The sequence below is a fragment of the Erinaceus europaeus genome, chromosome 7, assembly GCF_950295315.1.
Source record: "Erinaceus europaeus chromosome 7, mEriEur2.1, whole genome shotgun sequence".
In the NCBI taxonomy this organism is placed as follows: domain Eukaryota; kingdom Metazoa; phylum Chordata; class Mammalia; order Eulipotyphla; family Erinaceidae; genus Erinaceus; species Erinaceus europaeus.
Window position 1 is genome coordinate 106,555,462 of NC_080168.1, and position 23,544 is coordinate 106,579,005.

General features: G+C 44.2%; 1 protein-coding gene across 2 annotated transcripts in view; it reads right to left on the reverse strand.

The window, feature by feature from the left end:
• Positions 1-23,544, reverse strand: part of MARS1 (methionyl-tRNA synthetase 1) — a 32,994-nt gene that overhangs the window by 254 nt on the left and 9,196 nt on the right. The window contains exons 8-21 of one of the 2 annotated variants that reach the window (XM_016193370.2): positions 23,190-23,306; positions 22,845-23,048; positions 21,977-22,178; positions 19,250-19,324; positions 4,508-4,678; positions 4,250-4,345; positions 4,009-4,126; positions 2,897-3,110; positions 2,067-2,198; positions 1,858-1,962; positions 1,594-1,780; positions 400-471; positions 236-259; positions 54-146 (exon numbers count right to left, since the gene is read on the reverse strand). In XM_016193370.2, the coding sequence (XP_016048856.1) occupies positions 54-146; positions 236-259; positions 400-471; positions 1,594-1,780; positions 1,858-1,962; positions 2,067-2,198; positions 2,897-3,110; positions 4,009-4,126; positions 4,250-4,345; positions 4,508-4,678; positions 19,250-19,324; positions 21,977-22,178; positions 22,845-23,048; positions 23,190-23,306 (1,810 nt within the window). The remainder of the gene's footprint in view (positions 1-53; positions 147-235; positions 260-399; positions 472-1,593; positions 1,781-1,857; positions 1,963-2,066; positions 2,199-2,896; positions 3,111-4,008; positions 4,127-4,249; positions 4,346-4,507; positions 4,679-19,249; positions 19,325-21,976; positions 22,179-22,844; positions 23,049-23,189; positions 23,307-23,544) is intronic. The other variant, XM_007534954.3, reaches the window with a different exon arrangement.

Consider the following 23,544-nt stretch of genomic DNA (forward strand, 5'->3'; position numbering starts at 1 on the left):
ACTAGAAGGGACAGATTTAGGGGTGGCTCTTCCTCAGGGATAGAGCTTTGTACCTGCTTTGTCACTTCATCCATCAACATTTGTATCTGCTGTGATCCAGCTGTTGTCACAGCCTCTTCAACTGCTGGCTTGGGGGACACTTTTACCTAGAGAACAGCAGGAGAATTCTCACCTAGGTCCACAAACACCCTCTGATTTTAAGTTTTACATGACATCTCAGGAGGAAAGTGATTACCTTGAAAGCCAAGGACTCTTCTAGCTAAGACAGGAAAGAAAAACTATAAGTGAGGAAGCAGCAGGGCCAAAAGATGGAAAGAAAGATGAGTGAGGACTACTTGGGGACGGACTAGGACAACACTGGCTGTTGCTGGGTGAGTGCACAGTCTTTAGCTTTCTTACCTGGCCCCCGCCAAAGTGCTGCCTCAAACTTTCAATCTGGTCATTTTCCAATTTCTGAAACAAAGGGCTGACCTGTGGGGGAGAGAAAAGAATGATGTAATGATTTACTAATTATGTGACACTCTTGTCAGACTGACTATGCAGAGGTTTCTTCAAGTCTCCACTGCTGGCATTTAGGACTCCTCTAAGTATTTTAAAAGAAAAGTCTGTGTAGGAGCCAGGAGATGACTCAGCAGGTAAAGTGCATGTCTTGCCATGTATGAGGCACTGTATTTAATCCCTGGCACCAGTGAAGCACCATGGACAGCATCAAAGGATGCTGGATGGTGGAACTGTGCCCACCATTCATTCTCTTAAAATAAAAAGTGAAGGAAAAAAGTTTGGCACAGAAAAGAGACTTGGGCCAAGGACGTAGCACAATGGATAAAGTATAATACGGAGCTAAGGACTTCATATCAGAAAAAGCCTAAGGAGGTGGACAGCATTCCATCTGACTGAGCACTGCTGTTCACACTTCCCAATCCCCACCTGCAGGGAAGAAGCTTCACAAGTGGCAAAGCAGTGCTGTATCTATCTCCATCTCCCCTCTCAATTTCTGTTTACCAAAAGGAAGAAAAAAAGAAATCTACCAGGATTGCTGGATTCATTGTGTAGGCACCAAGCCCTAGTGGCAACGGAAAAAAAAAAAAAACCCTAATGGCCAAGAAAAGAGCATAATAGTCACGCAAGGCCTTCATGCCTGAGGCTCCAAGGTCCCAGGTTAAATCCCCTGTATCACCATAAGCTAGAGCTGAGCAGTGCTCTGGTATTAAAAAAAGAAAAAAAAAAAAGTTTACTGAGTGTGACAAAATGAAGCCTGATATATATAAAAAAAAGTTCATGGTCCGGGAGGTAGCACAGTGGATAAAGCACTGGACTCTCAAGCATGAGGTCCTGAGTTTGATCCCTGGTAGCATACATACCAGAGTGGTGTCTGGTTCTTTCTCCTCCTGTCTAATAAATAAAAAGCTACACACACACACACACACACACACACACACAGTTCAATGTGAGTATGACTGGGAAAGGGTTTTAGAGAGTAGCTGTAAATTCCCATGCCCAAAGTAAACTCTTCTCTGATCCCCTCCTGGAAGATGGCATAGCCAAAGTAGAAATGTTAAGAAAGAATGCTTCTCCCATCCCTCAGAGACCTACTGTGCCAATCTGGTGTCCTGCTGGCAAAGTGCACAGGAAGTTGGTGGGCAGAACACTGCAGGCTGGAAGTGAGAGCTGTAGCTGGGCCTGGATGGTGGCACTAACTGTGGGCATGTATGGCTGGAGCATGACAGAGAGCAAGGCAGCTATGTTCACTGCCATGCCTGTCACTGTCCCTGCCCGCTGCCTGAGGGAAAAGAGAACAGTCAACCTCCAATGAGACACAGCCCACCAGCCTACCGCCAACCCTACCTCCTTACCTACCTGTCTGCTTCATTGCCTTTAATCCGCTTCCAGGGCTCGTTCACCTGAATATACTGGTTACCATGGCGAGAGATGGTGAGGATACTGCGTAAAGCATCCCGGATCCTGGACAGGGAGGAGGCAAATCAAGTGGTAAAGACCTGGAGGGGCCAGCATGGGGTTCACAGCTGCCAGCCCTCCACGAGATGAGACAGGTGTGGATAACATACCGGGCCTTCTCCAGCAGCTGGTGGTAGTGCTGTAGCTCCAGTGTGACGTGCGTCAGCAGGCGCTGGTCATCAGAGGTAAGTACCATCTCAGGCACACAGCCTCCAAAAAACTTAGACACAAACATCCCAGCTCTCCATGGGAGTAGAGGAAGAAAAAAAAAGGGGGGGGAGAGTTGAAAGAGGAAGTTACTACCCAGTCTCCTTAGAGAAATGTGACCTGACTGCCACAATTTCCCATTTCCCAGTCTATCAGAACTGATACCACCTAGCTCCTTATGCTGAAAGGTGAGTCTTAGCATATTAACTTTTTATTCTCTATCTCCCCTAAGAATATGATTATGGGAGTCTGACGGTAGCACAGCGGGTTAAGCGCAAATGGTGCAAAGAGCAAGGACCAGCCTAAGGATCCCGGTTCGAGCCTCTGGCTCCCCCCCTGCAGGGGAGTCGCTTCACAAGCGGTGAAGCAGGTCTGCAGGTCTCTCATTCTTTCTCTCCCCCTCTGTCTTCCCCTCCTCTCTCCATTTCTCTCTGTCCTATCCAACAACAACAATAATAACTACAACAATAAAACAACAAGGGCAACAAAAGGGGATAAATATTTTTTTAAAAGAATATGATTATATGCACATAGCAGTCATTTCACATGCAGATATATATCCCTTATCAAAGAACATAGCCTAGGAGGTAATGCAGCAGCAGAGCACAAGACTTACAAACAACAGTTCCCAATTATAAATGGATTTGTAAATCCATTTATAACCCATTGATGGATTTATAAATCAATCAACAAAGCTACTAAGCATGCAGCCCAGGAGGTGGCACAGCCTCACCTGTTGATGAAGTTGCCCAGGTTGTTCAGCAGCTCAGAATTATTCTTGAGCAGCAAGTCTGTCCAGGAGAAGGCACTGTCCTGGCCCTCAGGCCGGATGTATAGCAGATAGAAGCGCCAGATGTCAGCAGGGATCCCAGTGTCCTGAGCCATGTCTCCAAATACCCCCACACCCCGGCTTTTGGAGAACTTCCCATCCTCATAATTCAGGTACTCTGGAGAGAAGGGAATGGAAATCGCCGGTTCAAATCACAAGTCACACCTTGCCCTCTTTGACTCACTGACTCTTCTTTCCCTTCCCACAACCTTGACCCAGGTGTCCAGCAACACTTCTCCTCCTCACTCAGCTGGTCTTCACATAACTTGAGGCCTTTCCCCCCTTTGCTTCTAACCAAGGGCAACTTGGGACATTTGTTTTCTTTCAGTCCCTGTTCCCTTCTGGGCTGAGCTCTCGTAATTATATTCGACCTCATCTCAATTAAAAAAATTTTTTTTAAAAATATTTATTTATTTTCCCTTTTGTTGCCCTTGTTGTTTTACTGTTGTGGTTATTATTATTGTTGTTATTGATGTCGTTGTAGTTGGATAGGACAGAGAGAAATGGAGAGAGGAGGAGAAGACAGAGAATGGGAGAGAAAGACAACTGGAGACCTGCTTCACCACCTGTGAAGCGACTCCCCTGCAGGTGGGGAGCTGGGGGCTCGAACCAAGATCCTTACGCAGGTCCTTGCGCTTTGCGCCACGTGCGCTTAACCCGCTGCGCTACCGCCCAACTCCCCTCATCTCAATTTCTGACTCAAGATCCAGCACTTTTCTTTTTTTTTTTTATAAAGTATTTTATTTTTTTATTATTGGATAGAGACAGAGAAACTGAGAGGGGAGGGAAGATAAGAGTGAGGAAGAGACAAGACAGATACGTGCAGCCTTGCTTTACCGCGTGTAAAGCTCGCCCCCTGCAGGTGTGGACCCAGGGCTTGAATCCTGGTCCTTGCGCACTATGACGTGTATACTTAGCCACCTGGCCCCAAGATCTAGCACTTTTCCAGGATCTTCAAAGCACTGCCTCAGTCCTCATTCCCTAGGAAAATTTCCAACTCTTGTCTTCTAGGATACCTGTCGCAATGAGGTGGCTGACCAAGGTGTAGTTGTCCTCAGCTCCAAGGGCTGTACAAGGAAACACTAAGCCATGAAAAGGAACATTGTCTTTGGCCATGAACTGATATAGGTCCACCTGCAAAACACAGTGGGGTGACAGAGCTCCTGAGACCTTTAAGTGTTAAGAAAGATCGGATATCCCACTCTGGTATCCCTAATCTCACACACCCCATAGAGAGGAGAAGCACTGATGGCTTACTTGCTCTGGGTTCTTCCACCATTTCTCCCACTGGTCTGTGTAGTTGGCTGTGATAGACAGGTATCCAATAGTGGCATCAAACCACACATAGAACACCTGGAAGATTAAGAGGTGGGCAATATGGTAGAATGAAGGACACTGGGGAAACGTCACCAAACCAGAATCACATTCTGAAATGAGACATCATCTACAACTGACTTTGCTGTTCAATACCAAAAATGAATAATATGAGAGGAATAAAGGCTAACGAGTGTTTACCTTGTCCTCAAAACCTTCTAAGGGCACAGGGGTTCCCCATTTGAGGTCTCGGGTTATGCAGCGGGGCTTGAGGCCATCTCGAAGCCAAGAACGAATGATAAAGCGGGCGTTGGGTGTCCAATCACTGCCAGGAACCGTCTTCTCCAGCCACCGCTCCAGCCGCTCTTCCAGCTGGGATGGTAGAGAATGGTAGAAGGCTAATTTAGGACCATTTCATATGTGCTGTGCATAAGAATAAACAACCGCCAAATTTCTGTCAACATATAATAGAAATGGAAAGACATGACTTTGGTCGGGGTAGATAGCATGATTATGAAAAGAGGCTGTCATGCCTGAGGCTGCGAAGTCCCAGGTTCAATCCCCCACACCACCATAAGCCAGAGCTGAGCAGTGCTCTGGTTAAAAAGAAAAACAAAAAAAAGAAAAGAAAGAAAGACATGACTTTGTCATACTAATTTCACTTCTAAGAATTTTTTAAAAAATATTTTATTTATTCATGAGAAATTATAGGAGAGAGAGAAAGAACCAGACATCACTCTGGTACCTGTGCTGCCAGGGATTCAACTCGGGACCTCATACTTGAAACTCTGAAGCACTATCTACTGCGTCACCTCCCAGACAACAGCTTCTAGGAATTTATTCACCAGAAATATTCACTAAGAGTTTACCAACATGTATATAAAGAAGTGCGCCATTCATCAAAACAAAAAATTGAAACTGCAGAGGTTTGGTAGAATTGAAAGAAAAATGGAGTATCATCAATATAAAAGCATAGTTATCTGGTTGTTTAAATGAGTTGAAGAGGGCTGAGGAGACAGCATAATGGTTATTTAAAAAAGATATTCATGCCTGAAGCTCTGAGATCCCATGTTCAAAACCCACCATCACCATAAGCCAGAGCTGAGCAGTACTCTGGTCCCCTCTATATCTCTCTTTCATTAAAATTTTACAAAGGGGCCAGACGGTCACATGTCTGGTTGAGCACACACACATACAACAGTGTGCAGTGGCCTACGTTCAAGCCCCTAGTCCCCACCTTTTTTTTTTCTTTATTTTAAAGATTTTATTTATTTATGAGAAAGATAGGAGGACAGAGAAAGAACCAGACATCACTCTGGCACATGTGCTGCCAGGGATCGAACCCGGGACCTCATGTGCTTGAAAGTCCAAAGCTTTGTCACTGTGCCACCTCCCAGACCACGCTGGTATCTCTTTCTACCCCCTCATCTTCCCCTTCCCTCTCGACTTCTGTCTCTATCCAAAATAAATAAATAAAACACAAGTAGAACCTGAAATGGAATTGGCATATCGCACCAAAGTAAAAGACTCTGGGGTGGGTGGGTGGGGAGAATACAGGTCCATGAAGGATGGGGGTCGTATTGTTATATGGGAACTGGGAATATGGAGCCTCAAGCATGAGAGTCTGTTTGCATAACCATCACATTTACCCCCGCCATACTCTGGTTTAAAAAAAAGAAGTTGGTTGGGGTGACAGTATATTGGTTATGCAAAGAGACTCATATCTGAGGCTCCAAGATCCCAGTTAAGCACACATAGTAAGTGCAAGAACCTGTACAGGATCCTGGTTCAAGCCCCTGGCTCCCCACATGCAGGGGGAAAGGTTAACAAGTAGTGAAGCAGGTCTGCAGGTATCCCTCTATTCCCCTACCCTCTCAATTTCTCTCATTCCATTCAATTAAATAAATAAAGTTATGGGCAGGGGTAGATAGCATAATGGTTATGCAAGGAGACTTCCATGCCCAAGGCTCTAAAGTCCCAGATTCAAACCTCCTCCCCGAGAGTCGGGCTGTAGCACAGCGGGTTAAGCGCAGGTGGCGCAAAGCACAAGGACCGGCATAAGGAACCCGGTTCGAACCCCGGCTCCCCACCTTCAGGGGAGTCGCTTCACAGGCGGTGAAGCAGGTCTGCAGGTGTCTATCTTTCTCTCCTCCTCTCTGTCTTCCCCTCCTCTCTCCATTTCTCTCTGTCCTATCCAACAACGAATTGCATCAACAAGGGCAATAATAATAACCACAACGAAACTACAACAAGGGCAACAAAAGGGGGGAAAAAATGGCCTCCAGGAGCAGTGGATTCATGGTGCAGGCACTGAGCCCAGCAATAACCCTGGGGGAAAAAAAAAATCCTGGGAGTCCTGCGGTAGCGCAGTGGGTTAAGCACACGTGGTGCAAAGCGCAAGGACCAGCGTCAGGATCCCGGTTCCAGCCCCCGGCTCCCCACCTGCAGGGGTAGGGGTCACTTCACAAGTGGTGAAGCAGGTCTGCAGGTGTCTATCTTTCTCTCTGTCTGTCTTCTCCTCCTCTATTTCTCTCTGTCCTATCCAACAACAATGACATCAATAACAATGACAGTAATAACTACAACAATAAACAACAAGGGCAACAAAAGGGAATAAATATTTTAAAAAAATTTTTTTAATCTTTAAAAAAAAAAGACTTTCATGCCTAAGGCTGGAAGGTACCAGGTTCAGTTCCCTGGCACATGGTGGTACCAAAAATTGAACCTGCAGCTTCTGTCACAAGCTGGCAAGTCAACGCTCTAACAAATTAAGCTATCTCACTGACGTTATCTATTTACTTTTGTCACCAGGGTTTTGCTGTTCCCAATAAATAATTCTATCAAGACAAACTAAAGGAGAGAGACAACACCATTGCTCCACTGCCTGTGAAGTTTCCCCTTTATGTGCTGCTCCCAAGTGGTGGCCAAGGGCTGCTACCTCAGTCAGTCTTCACAATGAACAGATAAGCTACTTCCCTGCCCCCTATTTTACTTTTGAAATAAAGCTTCCTTCCTACTTTTTCCAGAGAGTACCGCTCAGCTCTGATTTATGGTGATGAGGGTGGGGTGGGGGCAGGACAGGACTGGATAAGGACACAAAACCTGGGGGCTTTGACCTTCAAGCATGAAAGTCTTTTTGCATAATGTTTTTTTTATTTGTTTGTTTGTTTTTATTTTTTGCTTGCAGGATTATTGCTGGAGCTCAGTGCCTACACCATGAATCCACTGCTCCTGGAGGCCATTTTCCCCCCTTGTGTTGCCCTTGTTGTTGTAGCCCTGTTGTGGTTATTTTTGTTGTTGTTGATGTCATTCGTTGTTGGACAGGACAGAGAGAAATGGAGAGAGGAGGGGAAGACAGAGAGGAGGAGAGAAAGATAGACACCTGCAGACCTGCTTCACCGCCTATTAAGCGACTCCCCTGCAGAAGGGGAGCTGGGGGCTTGAACTGGGATCCTTTAAGCCAGTCCTTGCGCTTTACACCACATGGGCTTGACCCGCTGTGCTACCGTCCAACCCCCAATGTTTTTTTTTTTTTTTTTTAAGTGCTACCAGAGATTAAGCCCAGGACCTCAATCACACAGGTGCAGCATTTACTCTAGTGCTCAATTACCTGCCCACCTCATTTTCTTTTTCATTATGAGACCAAAGTACTGCACCACCATTCATGAAGTTTCACTTGTTTGTTTTTGTTGTTTTTTTCATGTACTACTAGTGCTCACATCCAGGGTCTCACACATGTATGTAAAGCACACAGCATATCAGTCTGTATACTCTGGGTCACCTGTTGGCTCCTTTAACATAACCCATAGTATCAAAATACTAGAAACTAGTAATGGTAAAATGGTGAACACAGGAAACCAGTTAAATAAACTATGGTGCCTATACAGAATGAATTACTATGCTATTGTTGAAAAAAAAAAAAAAAACAAGGATGGGGCTGGGAAGATAGCATAATGGTTATGCAAAAAAACCTTTCATGCCTGAGGCATCAAAGGTCCCAAGTTCAATCCCCAACACCCGACTGGAGAGTAGTTGAGCAGTACTCCAGTTAAAAAAAAAAAAAAAAAAGTAGTCCGGAAGGTGGTGCAATGGTAAAGCTTCGAACTCTCAAGCATGAGGTCCCGAGTTCAATCCCCGGCAGTACATGTGCCAGAGTGATATCTGGTTCTTTCTTTCTCCTCCTATCTTTCTCATAAATAAAAATTTAAAAAATCTTTAAAAAAATTTTTTAAAAAAAGAGGATGGTTTCGCTGAGGGTGAAATGTCCTGATACCTATCTTGGGGAAATGTGGCAGTGTACCCTTGTAATAACAAAAGTCCTACAGGTCAACATTTCCCCAATAAACACTGAAATTGGAAAAAGAGAATATTACAAAAAAAAAAAAAAGTGACGATCTCTATTAACTTATTTGGAGTTATTTGATATGTAGAAAGATTTCTAAAATGTTTGTTTTAGTTTAATTTTTAGTTTTAGTTTAATTTTTAATTATTTAAATTTTTACCAGGGCACTGCTCAGCTCTGGCTATTGTTAGTACTGGGGATTGAACCTTAGAGCTTGGAACCTCAGGTATGAGTGTCTCTGCGCCATTATGCTATCTACCCCACCCTTCGAGATGTATCTGACAAATGAAAATGGCAAAATTCAAGAGCATATGCACTCTCCTATAAGAATGGGAAATAAGAGAGAATATGAATGAGTGGGGGAGATTATATTCCTCCATGAGGATAATTTCTGGAACCATCCGTTCCACCCCGGTTCCATGGCTGCCAGTTCTTAGCAACATCGCCCCGCCAGATATTCGTCAGGATGCGGCATCATCTAAGTTCATTTCCCACGTCTACCGACCGGACCTGCCAATATACGCGGATATCTTCGCCCACCCTGTCCAACGCTTGACGTCTCGTCACCCAATCTGGTCCCCTAAGCCTACACTGAACTTCTCTGTTCCAGACTCTTGGAAACAGAGTTGGCAGTCAGCTGAGGTAAAGAACAAACACCTCATCACAGACCCCTGCGAGCGTCAACCCGGCTTTGACCTAGCACGTTATGATTGGGCCCTCCTCAATCGCTATCCAACAGGCCAGGGCCGGTGCGCCGCTATGTTCCATCGCTGGGGAGCCAGAGACGACCCGAACTGCCCCTGCGGCTCCAGACAGACTATGACCCACATAGTCAACGACTGCCACCTCTCCAGATTCAAAGGAGGTCTCGAAACTTTACATCAGGCTCAACCTGACGCTGTTGACTGGCTACGAAAGAAGGGCAAACGCTAGAAGAAGAAGAAGAAGTGGGGGAGATAACATAATGTTTATACAAAAAGATTTTTAAGACTGAGACTCCAATGCGCCAGGTTCAATTCCTGAACCACCATAAGCCAGGGTTGAGCAGTGTGATGGTCTCTCTCTTCTCTATGTCTCTTATTAAAATAATAAGTGAATAAAAAGTAAATTAAAAAAGAAAGCATGCATTTACACACATATCTGCTTATACATGTCTACACTCATGCATGTTCATGTATATGTGAAACAAACATCACATAAGGGAAAGTGAGGAAGAACCCTATAGAGCTGGATGGGAACTGCAAAGTCAGTATGAACCTAGAAGAAATGCTTATCCCTCTTTGCTGAATGCAAAGTAGCCTCAAGAATGTCAAGAATGATCTTGTGGGGGGGTCAGGCGGTGGCGCAGTGGGTTAAGCGCATGTGGCGCAAAGCACAAGGACCGGAGTAAGAATCCCGGTTCGAGCCCCCGGCTCCCCACCTGCAGGGGAGTCAGTCGCTTCACAGGTGGTGAAGCAGGTCTGCAGGTGTCTATCTTTCTCTCCCTTTCTCTGTCTTCCCCTCCTCTCTCCATTTCTCTCTGTCCTATCCAACAATGACAACATCAATAACAACTATAACAACAACAACAACAAAAGGGCAACAAAAGGGGAAATAAGGAAGTCGGGCAGTAGAACAGTGGGTTAAGCACACGTGGCGCAAAGCGCAGGGACTGGCGGAAGGATCCTGGTTCGAGCCTCTGGCTCCCCACCTGCAGGAGAGTCACTTCACAGGCGGTGAAGCAGGTCTGCAGGTGTCTATCTTTCTCTCCCCCTCTGTCTTCTCCCCCTCTCTGTATTCTCCTCCTCTCTCCATTTCTCTCTGTCCTATCCAACACAACGACGACATCAATAATAACTACAACAATAAAACAAGGGCAACAACAGGGAATAAATAAAATAAAATAAATTTTAGAAAAAGGGAAAATAAATAAATATAAAAATTTTTTAAAAGAATGATCTTGTACAGTTCCCTACTAAAATTAGTCAGGGGTCTTTTCATGAAGTGCAATGATGTCAAGACTGGAACAAGATTACTCTGGACTATCTAGTTATGCCAGAAAACAAGGAAATACTTTTAAAATGGTGAGAGCCAGGCAGGTAGAGATAGAATGGTTATGCAAACAGACTCTCATGCCTGAAGTTCCCAGGTCCCAGGTTCAGTCCCTAGTACCATCTTAAGCCAAGGCTAAGCAGTACACTGGTAAAAAATAAAATAAAATGATGAAAGATCTCAAAAGCACACAGAGAAACCATCTTAGAGAGGTCTCAGTGGTCAAATGAGAGCACTTAGAATGAAAATAATCTAGGACAAGAAGGAATTATATGGTTCAATCCTTAGTGAATCATAAGCCATAGCTGAGCAAGGCTTTAAGAAAAAGTAATTATAAACTACTGAAAATAACACAAACCTATAAGTCAACACTGACAGTAAATAGATAAAGGAAAGGAAAGAGTAACTATGGAAGGAAAAACATATTAAATGTAGAGCTGGGGAGTCGGGCAGTAGAGCAACGAGTTAAGCACATGTGGTGCCAAGCACAACAACAGCGTAACGACTGATGTAAGGATCACAGTTCAAGCCCCCAGCTCCCCACCTGCAGGGGAGTCACTTCACAGGTGGTGAAGCAGGTCTGCAGGTATCTGTCTCTCTCTCTCCCCCCTCTGTCTTCTTCTCCTCTGTCCATTTCTCTCTGTCCTATCCAACAATGACAACAATAATAACTACAACAACAATAAAAAACAAGGGCAACAAAAAAGAATAAATAAATATTTTCTAAAAATGTACAGCTGGAAAATGGGAAGTTGAAATCAAATCATAAGGGCTGGGTCTTGGTAAAACTGGTTGAATGCGGGGGCCAGGTGGTGGCGCACCTGGTTGAGTGCACGTTACTGTGCCCAAGGACCCTGGTTCGAGCCCCCAGCCCCCACCTGCAGGGGGAAAGCTTCACAAGTGGTGAAGCAGGACTGCAGGTCTTTATCTCTCTCTCCCCTCTCCATTTCTGACTATCTCTATCCAATAAACAAATAAAGATAATAAAAAAAAATTAAAAAAAAAAACTGGTTGAATGCACACATTACAGTGTACAGGGACCAGGGTTCAAGCCCCCAGTCCTCACCTGCAGGGGGTGAAGCTTCACAGAGGTGAAGCAGTGCTGTAGGTATCTCAGCGATAACCCTGGTGGCAATAAAAACATAAATCAATTCGAGCCCTGGCTCCCCACCTGCAGGGGAGTCGCTTCACAGGTGGTGAAGCAGGTCTGCAGGTGTCTGTCTTTCTCTACCCATCTCTGTCTTCCCCTCCTCTCTCCATTTCTCTCTGTCCTATCCAACAACAACAATAATAACTACAATAATAAAACAACAAGGGCAACAAAAGGAAATAAATAAAATAAATGTTAAAAAAAAAACCATAAATCAAATAATGACTTAAGAAGCAGCTAATGGTGACCTAGGAGATGGCATAGTGGATAAAGTACTGGACTCTCAAGCATGAGATCCCAAGTTTGATCCCCACATTACATGTGTAAAACTGATGTTCTGGTTCTCTTGCTTATCCTTTCTCAGTAAATAAATAACGAAGGAGGCCAGGCAGTGGCACACCCAGTAGAGCAGCATGCTACAGTGCACAATGACCTGGGTTCAAGCCCCTGGTCCCCACCTGAAGTGGGGACGCTTCACAAAGTGGCAAAACAGTGCTGCAGATCTCTTTCTCTCACCCCTATCTGTTCTCCCTCAATTTTCTGTCACTATCAAAAATGAATAAGTAGAAATATTTTTCTTTCAGCCAAGAATACTATATCCTGCTAGATTGTCATTCAGACTAGATGGAAGCATCAAAACCTTCTCAGACAAGCAACAGTTGAAGGAAGCAACCATCACCAAGCCTGCCCTGAAAGAAGTTCTGAAAGGTCTCCTATAAATAGTCAGACCACCACAAATAGGACATATATCAAAACACTCTAAAACTCTACAAGAATGGCGTTAAAATATCTTCAATCTTTGATATCAATAAATGTCAATGGCCTGAATTCACCTATTAAAAGACACAGAGTAGGAAGATGGATCAGAAAACACAACCCAACAATATGTTGTCTACAGGAAACTCACCTAACGCAACAAGACAAACACAGACTTAAAGTGAAAGGATGGAAAACTATCATTCAAGCCAATGGCCCACAAAAAAGGGCAGGAACAGCTATTCTCATATCTGACATGATAGACTTTAAAATAGATAAGATTAAAAAAGATAGGAATGGACACTACTTAATGCTCAGAGGATCAGTCAATCAAGAGGACTTAACAATTATTAACATCTATGCACCCAATGAGAAGCCATCTAAATACATCAAACTTCTACTGAAAAAGCTACAGCAATATATTAACAGTAACACAATCATAGTAGGGGACTTCAACACCCCACTATCTCAACTTGACAAATCATCCAGGAAGAAAATCAGTAAAGACATAAGGGAGCTAAATGAAGAGATAGATAAACTAGAACTATTGGACATTTTCAGAGTCATTCATCCCAAAAAACTGGAATACACATTTTACTCAAATCCACATGGATCATTCTCAAGGATAGACCATATGTTAGGCCACAAAGACAGCATCAACCTATTCAAGAGCACTGAAATCATCCCAAGCATCTTCTCAGACCACAGTGGAATTAAACTAACACTTAACAATCAACAAAAGATTAGTAACAGTCCCAAAATGTGGAAGCTCAACAGTACACTTCTTAACAACTTCTGGGTCAAAGAGGAAATCAAGGAAGAAATCAAAATGTTTCGAGAGTTCAATGAAAATGAAGACACAAGCTATCAAAATATTTGGGACACAGCTAAAGCAGTCCTAAGAGGGAAGTTCATAGCTATACAAGCACACATTAGGAAACAAGAAAAGGCACAAATAAACAGCCTGCTTGCACATCTTAAAGACCTAGAAGAAGAACAACAAAGGAATCCTAAAGCAACCAGAAGGACAGAAATTACTAAAGTTAGAGCAGAAGTCAATAACACTGAGAATAAGAAAACCATACAAAAGATCAATGAAAGTAAATGTTGGTTCTTCGAAAGAGTAAATAAAATCGACAAACCTTTAGCCAGACTCACAAAACAAAAAAGGGAGAAGACCCAAATAAATCGGATAGTAAATGAAAGAGGAGAAATCACAACAGACACTGCAGAAATTCAACATATCATGCGAGGCTTCTATGAACAACTATATGCCACCAAGCTAGAGAACCTGGAAGAAATGAATGACTTCCTAGATACCTACCAACTTCCAAAACTAAGTAAAGAGGAAGTGGATAACATGAACAGGCCCATCACAGCTAATGAAATTGAAACAGTTATCAAAAATCTTCCCAAAAATAAAAGTCCTGGACCAGATGGTTTTACAAATGAATTCTACAAAACTTTCAAAGAAGAACTAATACCTCTACTTTTAAAAGTCTTCCAGAAGATTGAAGACACTGGAATACTCCCTGCCAGCTTCTATGAAGCCAACATCACCCTGATACCAAAAGCAGACAGGGACACAACCAAAAAAGAAAACTACAGACCAATATCTCTGATGAACATAGATGCGAAAATATTGAATAAAATTCTAGCCAACCGGATACAGCAGTATATCAAAAAAATTGTTCATCATGACCAAGTGGGGTTTATCCCAGGCATGCAAGGTTGGTTTAATATACGTAAATCAATCAATGTGATCCACCACATCAACAAAAGCAAGACCAAAAACCACATGGTCATATCAATAGATGCAGAGAAAGCCTTTGACAAAATATAACATCCCTTTATGATCAAAACACTACAAAAAATAGGAATAGATGGAAAATTCCTGAAGATAGTGGAGTCTATATATAGCAAACCTATAGCCAACATCATACTCAATGGTGAAAAACTGGAAGCATTTCCCCTCACATCAGGTACTAGACAGGGCTGCCCACTATCACCATTACTATTCAACATAGTGTTAGAAGTTCTTGCCATAGCAATCAGGCAGGAGCAAGGAATTAAAGGCATACAGATTGGAAGAGAAGAAGTCAAACTCTCCTTATTTGCAGATGACATGATAGTATACATGGAAAAACCTAAGGAATCCAGCGAGAAGCTTTTGGAAATCATCAGGCAATACAGTAATGTATCAGGCTATAAAATTAACATTCAAAAGTCAGTGGCATTCCTCTATGCAAACACTAAGTTAGAAGAAATTGAAATCCAGAAATCAGTTCCTTTTTCTATAGCAACAAAAACTATAAAATATCTAGGAGTAAACCTAACCAAAGAAGTGAAAGACTTGTGTACTGAAAATTATGAGTCACTACTCAAAGAAATTGAAAAAGACACAAAGAAGTGGAAAGATATTCCATGTTCATGGGTTGGAAGAATTAACATCATCAAAATGAATATATTACCCAGAGCCATCTACAAATTTAATGCTATCCCCATCAAGATCCCAAGCACATTTTTTAGGAGAAGAGAACAAATGCTACAAATGTTTATCTGGAACCAGAAAAGACCTAGAATTGCCAAAACAATCTTGAGAAAAAAGAACAGACCCGGAGGCATCACACTGCCAGATCTCAAACTGTATTATAGGGCCATTGTCATCAAAACTGCTTGGTACTGGAACATGAACAGACACACTGACCAGTGGAATAGAATTGAGAGCCCAGAAATGAGGCCCCACACCTATGGACATCTAGTCTTTGACAAAGGGGCTCAGACTATTACATGGGGAAAGCAGAGACTCTTCAACAAATGGTGTTGGAAACAATGGGTTGAAACATGCAGAAGAATGAAACTGAATCACTGTATTTCACCAAATACAAAAGTAAATTCCAAGTGGATCAAGGACTTGGATGTTAGACCAGAAACTATCAGATACTTAGAGGAAAATATTGGCAGAACTTTTTTCCGCATAAATTTTAAAGACATTTTCAATGAAACGAATCCAATTACAAGGAAGACTAAGGCAAGTATAAACCTATGGGACTACATCAAATTAAAAAGCTTCTTCACAGCAAAAGAAACCACTACCCAAATCAAGAGACCCCTCACAGAATGGGAGAAGATCTTTATATGCCATACATCAGATAAGAGTTTAATAACCAACATATATAAAGAGCTTGCCAGACTCAACAACAAGACAACAAATAACCCCATCCAAAAATGGGGGGAGGACTTGGACAGAATATTCACCACAGAAGAGATCCAAAAGGCTGAGAAACACATGAAAAAATGCTCCAAGTCTCTGATTGTCAGAGAAATGCAAATCAAGACAACAATGAGATATCACTTCACTCCTGTGAGAATGTCATACATCAGAAAAGGTAACAGCAGCAAATGCTGGAGAGGGTGTGGGGTCAAAGGAACCCTCCTACACTGCTGGTGGGAATGTCAATTGGTCCAACCTCTGTGGAGAACAGTCTGGAGAACTCTCAGAAGGCTAGAAATGGACCTACCCTATGACCCTGCAATTCCCTTCCTGGGGATATATCCTAAGGAACCCAACACATCCATCCAAAAAGATCTGTGTACACATATGTTCTTGGCAGCACAATTTGTAATAGCCAAAACCTGGAAGCAACCCAGGTGTCCAACAACAGATGAGTGGCTGAGCAAGTTGTGGTATATATACACAATGGAATACTACTCAGCTGTAAAAAATGGTGACTTCACCGTTTTCAGCCGATCTTGGATGGACCTTGATAAAATCATGTTGAGTGAAATAAGTCAGAAACAGAAGGATGAATACGGGATGATCTCACTCTCAGGCCGAAGTTGAAAAACAAGATTAGAAAAGAAAACACAAGTCGAACCTGAAATGGAATTGGAGTATTACACCAAAGTAAAAGGTCCATGAAAAATGATGAATTAAATAGGGGGGGTTGTATTGTTAAATGGGGATCTGGGGAATGTTATGCATGTAAAAAAAAAAAAAAAGGAAGTAGAAACGCAAAGCAGAAATTGACTGAGTTTGGAGTATGGCACCAAAGTAAGAAAGCAGAAGTACACTAGAGTTTGCAGTGAGTACCTCCCTAATACTTCCTCTCCACTTTTCCAAGCTTTGGGTCCAGGATTGCTCAACAATTTGTTTGGCTTTGTATGTTAACTCTCTTTTCAGTCACCAGGTTCCAGATGCCATCAGGATGCCGGCCAGACTTCCCTGGATTGAAGACCCCACCAATGTGTCCTGGAGCTCAGCTTCCCCAGAGCCCCACCCTACTAGGGAAAGAGAGAGGCAGACTGGGAGTATGGACCAACCAGTCAACGCCCATGTTCAGCGGGGAAGCAATTACAGAAGCCAGACCTTCCACCTTCTGCAACCCTCAATGACCCTGGGTCCATGCTCCCAGAGGAATAAAGAATAGGAAAGCTATCAGGGCAGGGGGTGGGATATGGAGATTGGGCGGTGGGAATTGTGTGGAGTTGTACCCCTCCTACCCTATGGTTTTGTTAATTAATCCTTTCTTAAATAAAAAAATTTAAAAAAAAAAAGTAGAAATATTTTTTAAATATTTATTGCCTTTGGTTGCCCTTGTTGTTTATTGTAGTTATTATTGATGTCGTTGTAGTTGGATAGGACAGAGAGAAGTGGATACAGGAGGGGAAAACAGAGAAAGGGAGAGAAAGACAGACACCTGCAGACCTGCTTCACCGCCTGTGAAGAGACTCCCCTGCAGGTGGGGAGCCGGGGGCTCGAACCAGGATCCTTACACTGGTCCCTGCGCTTTAGCCACCTGCGCTTAACCTGCTGCACTACCGCCCTGACTCCCAGAAATATTTTTTCAAATTGAAGAAATGAAGGAAGAAGAATAAAGGAGAAGAAGGAAGAAGAAAATGTTAAGGCCTAGAAGGCGGCTCAGTTGGATCGAGCATAGGAGCTGCATGCTTTAGGTCCCAGCCACGCAGCCAGGTCTGCCCCTTGACTCTCTTACAGAACATATGTAAGAAAAAAGTGGCAAGTCTACTAACATAGAGAACTGGTCCAGCCACATTGCAAAATAAAATAGAAGCTCACGGGCGTTTAAAAAATAATAAAGGGAGTAAGGGAGTCGGGTGGTATAGCTCAGTGGGTTAAGTGCACTTGGTGTAATGCGCAAGGACCTGCGTAAGGATCCAGGTTCGAGCCCCCAACTCCCCACCTGCAAGGGAGTCGCTTCACAAGCGGTGAAGCAGGTCTGCAGGTGTCTGTCTTTCTCTCTCCCTCTCTGTCTTCCCTTCCTCTCTCCATTTCTCTCTGTCCTATCCAACAACATCAATGACAATAATAACGACAGCAATGATAAACAGCAAGGGCAATAAAAGGGAAAATAAATAAACATAAAATTAAAATTAATAATAATAATAACAAAAGCTCATGAGCAGCAGGAGTACTATTGTCCATACATACATATAGAGATAGATAGATAGATAGATAGATAGATAGATAGGACACAGAAATACTTTCACATGGGTCCCAATACTTCCTAACAGACAGGAAGGAAAATAAACAGCAGTAAACACCTTCAGTAAGCAAGGCTGAGCCTTTTATTTAGTACCCTTTAATTTTCTGTATCTTGTTATAAAAAGCATATATAATTTCTTGGGAGTAAATATGGTGCTGAGTTCCAGCCTCTGGAATCTAGCTCCATCCTCTCCTGGGACTATGTCACTGGCACAGTGACTCTCTTCAGAGCTTTCCCAGTCCCTCCAGTCCCAATAGATGGGAACCCCCGGGCAGTGTTTTGAAGAGATTGCTCTGGGAGGGATGGTAGCCGGATTTGGAGAGCCAGGGCCAATAGGGTCCTGAGACTTGGTTATGCTGAGAGACTGGGGTACTTGGAGCACTTTAGGGGGTCTGGGCCAACACTGTGCAACAGGAGACAGCTTTTGCCTTACGCGCGTGCACACGTGTGTGCGTGTGTGCATGTGTGTGTGTGTGTCTGTGTGTTTTGCCTCCAGGGTTATCGCTGGGGCTTGGTGCCTGCACTACAAATCCACTGCTCCTACAGGCCATTTTTTTCCATCTTGTTGCCCTTGTTGTTATTATTGTTGGCTAGGACAAAGAGAAATGGAGAGAGGAAGGGAAGGCAGAGAGGAGGAGAGAAAGACTCTTGCAGACCAGCTTCACCACTTGTGAAGTGACGCCCCTGCAGGTGGAGTACCAGGGGACTGGAACCAGGATCCTTGTGGTGGTCCTTGCGCTTCACACCATGTGAGCTTAACCCGCTGTGCTAATGCCTGGCCCCTACTCTTGCGTTTTTGAATTGCCTCTTTGCTGGGTTTAGATGGCTCCCGCAAAGAAAGGCAGCGAGAAGGGCTGCTCTGCCATCAAGGAGGTTGTGACCTGGGTTATGCAAATAGACTCACATGCCTGAGGCTCCAAAGTCCCAGGTTCAATCCCCTGCACCACTATAAGCCAGAGCTGAGCAGAGCTCTGGTAAAAAAAGAAAAGAAAGGAAGGAAGGAAGGAAGAAATAAAGAAAAAGAAAGAAAGAAAGAAAGAAAGAAAGAAAGAAAGAAAGAAAAAGTAAAAAAGGAATTAAAGACATCGAAGAGTGATCTGGCACAGGATGGTGGCAAAGGCAGAGGCAGAGAGGAAATGAGGAAAAGACCCACTTACCTTAGGCAGGTCCAGGAACAGGTGCCGAGAGGATCTCACCACAGGGCATGACCGGCAGACTTTACACTGAGGCTTCTGTAGAGGGAAATTTAAGACACTAGGTGACCCATGATGAGACAGCCAGATCAGGACTGCATACATACTCTACCATACACCCATATAAAGGGGGGCAAGGGGGAACATGGGGGGGCATCTGAGGTCCCAGGTTCAATATCTAGCATCACCATAAACCAGAACTTAGCAGTGTTCTGGGGAAAAAAAATAAACAGAGGAGAAGAGAGGAGGGGAGGAGGATGAGGAGGGGAGGACAGGACAGGAGAGGAAAGGGTAAAGGGCTGGCAAAAATGGCTCATTGGGTAGTGTGCTACTTTGCCATATATGTGACCCTGGCCCTTACCACACTGAAGGATATTTCAGAGCTATGATCTCTCTCACTCTCTCTAAAAAAAAAAAAAAAAGAGATGTGGGGTGAGGGTAGATAGCATAAGGGTTATGTAACACACTCATGCTTGAGACTCCAAAGACCCAGGTTCAATCCCCACATCACCATAAACCAGGGCTGAGCAGTCTGGTTAAAAAAAAAAAGCAGAGGGTGCACCTCTCATAAGAACATCATATAAAACAGCATCTCAATAAAAAGTAATTATTGGAGGGGCCAGGCGATGGCATACCTGGTTAAGTGCACACATTACAGTGCGCAAGGTTCCAAGTTCAAACCCCTGGTCCCCACCTGCAGGGGGAAAGCTTTCCAACTGGTGAAGCAGTGCTGCAGGTGTCTCTTTGTCTCTCTTCCTCCCTATCCCCTCTCAATTTCTCTGTCTCTATCCAATAAATAAATAAATAAGTATTATAGAATTCATTACTAAAGCCCTCTAAGCCTAGGCTTTTAAAAATAAACAAATAGTAATTATGAGAGAGGGGCAGCTCAGGAGGTAGGTCAGCAGGCTGGAGAGCAGACTTGCTAATGCTAAGTCTGGGTTTGATCTCTCACACCTATTTAGCCAAGGCAGTGCTCTAGAATTTCTCATGAAACAAAATAAATCTTTAAAGCAAAACAGAGGGAGTTGGGTGGTAGCACAGCGGGTTAAGTGCAGGTGGCACAAAGCACAAGGTCCAGCATAAGGATCCCAGTTGGAGCCTCCGGCTCCCCACCAGCAGGGGAGTCGATTCACAAGCGGTGAAGCAGGTCTGCAGGTGTCTATCTTTCTCTCCTCCTATCTTCTCCTCCTCTCTCCATTTCTCTCTGTTCTATCCAACAACGACATCAATAACAACAACAATAAAAACTACAATGATGGGAGTCGGGCTGTAGCGCAGCGGGTTAAGCGCAGGTGGCGCAAAGCACAAGGACCGGCATAAGGATCCCGGTTCGAACCCCGGCTCCACACCTGCAGGGGAGTCGCTTCACAGACGGTGAAGCAGGTCTGCAGGTGTCTATCTTTCTCTCCTCCTCTCTGTCTTCCCCTCCTCTCTCCATTTCTCTCTGTCCTATCCAACAATGACGACAACAACAATAATAACTACAACAATAAAACAACAAGGGCAACAAAAGGGAATAAATAAATAAAATTTAAAAAAAAATTAAAAAAAAAACTACAATGATAAAACAACAAGGGCAACAAAAAGGGGATAAGTAAATATTAAAAAAAAAATCAAAATAAAAAACAAAAAACAGAAAGGTGGAGGTAGATAGCATAATAGTTATGCAAAGAAACTCTCATTCCTGAGCTTCTGAAGTCCTAGGTTCAATCCCCCACAATAAACATCAACCAGAGGTGATCGGTGCTCTGGTTAAAAAAAAAGGGGGGGGGGTCGGGCTGTAGCACACCAGGTTAAGCACACGTGGTGACACTAACCGCAAGGACGGGGCGTAAGGATCCTGGTTCAAGCCCCTGGCTCCCCACCTGCAGGGGAGTCGCTTCACAGGCAGTGAAGCAGGTCTGCAGGTGTCTATCTTTCTCTCACCCTCTGTCTTCCCCTCCTCTGTCCATTTCTCTTGGTCCTATCCAACAGCAACGACATCAATAACAACAATAATAAAAATAACCATGGGAGTCTGGCGATAGCGCAGTGGTTTAAGCGCAGGTGGTGCCGAGCGCAAGGACCGGCATAAGGATCCCGGTTTGAGTTCCTGGCTCCACACCTACAGGGGAGTCGCTTCACAGGCGGTGAAGCAGGTCTGCAGGTGTCTGTCTTTCTCTCCCCCTCTCTGTCTTCCCCTCCTCTCTCCATTTCTCTCTGTTCTATCCAACAACGACGACATCAAGAACAACAATAATAACCACAACAATGAAACAAGGGCAACAAAAGGGAAAATAAAAATAAAAAAAAATAATAATAACCGCATCAACTATTAAATAAATAATAACAAGGGCAACAAAAAAAGGGAGGAAAAATGGCCTCCAGAAGCAGTGGATTCTTGGTGCAGCCACTGAGCCCCAGCAATAACCCTGGAGGCCAAAAAAAAAGAACAAAAATAACAACAACAAAAAAACAGAAACACACACACATAAACACATCTATGGCTCTCACTTAAGTTTTATTTTATTTCACAAGAGATTGGTAGACAAAGAGAGGAAACAAACACACACACACACACACACCCCAGACCAGCACTATGGCATATGCAAAAGCAGAGAATGGAACTCAGGACATCTCTCTAACTCTGTGCCACCTCCTAGACCAGGACAGTGTCTTTCCTAGGCTCCCATGAGACCCTCCTCTCACCTTTAGCTCAGTGGCATTGATGAGCTTGCCACACTTGTCACACTGGTCACCCCGGGCCTCCTCATAGCCACAAAAAGGACACACACCCTCCACAAAGCGGTCAGCCAAGAACCGGGCACAGCGCTCACACCGCAGCTGCTCCACAGTATCTTGCAGCACAAAACCTCGTTCATACAACCTCTGAAAGATGTCCTGGGTGATTCTAGAAAGGTGAGAAGGGGATGGGGGCAACAGGTTAGACAAAGTGGTGCACCCCTTCCACTTGGCACTCCACCCAAGCCTCACCCCTGATCAGTCTGAATGTCTAAGCAATCAGGCAGAAGGCCACTGAGACAAAGGCCATCTAAGCCCTCCCTAGGGAATAGCATTGCATGAGCCCAAGCCCGTCTTACACATTCCCCCAGATCCCCACACAGTCTCTTCCTAAGAAATTTGTTGAATTCAAATGTGTATGTTTTGTATTCCTCATTAGCAAAAAGCTCCAAAAGAATAGGACTGTACCTATTTGTTAATATGGTCTAAAAATTAAATTGTGTGCCTGGAGGTAGCCCAGTGGATAAAGCACTGGATGCTTAAGCATAAGGTCCCCAGTTTGATTCCCAATAGCCCATGTGCCATAGTAATGCTCTGGACCCTTCCCTCCTTCTTCTCATGAAAAAAAAGCAGCTGAGATAGCATAATGGTTTTGCAGAGACTCTCATGCCTGAGACTCCAAAGTTCCAGGTTCAATCCCCCATACTACCACCAGCAGAAGGTGAGCAGTACTCTAGGAAGAAATAATCATATTGGCCCCTTGTGTCTGCAGGCATTCTCAACACCATGACCCCAGTCTTCACCCTCTCTTTCTACTTGATTAGAAGATACCTACTTGGTCTGCTGTGGAGTGGTAGTGCGACCAAAAGTGTCAAATGAGATATTAAACCAGCGGTAGATGCTGGCATGGATGGCGTAGTACTTGTCGCAGATCTCCTGGGGAGTCAGGCCCTCTTCCATTGCTTTGGTCTCGGTTGCTGTACCATACTCATCTGTGCCACACAGATAAAGCGTGTTCCACTGGCGGAGGCGGGAGTATCTGGAACAGAAGATGGTGCTCGACCATGAAGAGGCCTGTATGGGCCCTTCCATGGCCCCAGGAGCCCTCCAGCCTCTAATAGCACCCCATTCCCTCGGTGCCCAGTCCTCCTTCAGGAGCTCTCCTAGCAGCCGACTGTACCTGGCAAAGACGTCAGCACTGAGCACGCAGCCAATGATGTTCCCAAGGTGCGGGACGTTGTTGACATATGGGAGGGCACTGGTGATGAGCACATTCCTTTCCCCAGCCACAGGCAACCTGGCAGGGAAGGAAAACGAGAACATTCTAAGGGGAAGCTACAAGGATCAAGGGGAGATGAAAGTGGACAGAACTGCCAGACATGGACCTGCTGCCACAGGGTCATGTTCACTTGAAGTCTTTCCTCCCACAGGACCATCATCTACCCCAAAGCCTTAACAGCTGCAAGCACAGATGTCTGTCCCCAGAGAGCAACCCTCATGAACAGTTCCCAGTAAGTTGAATTCCAACACTCATC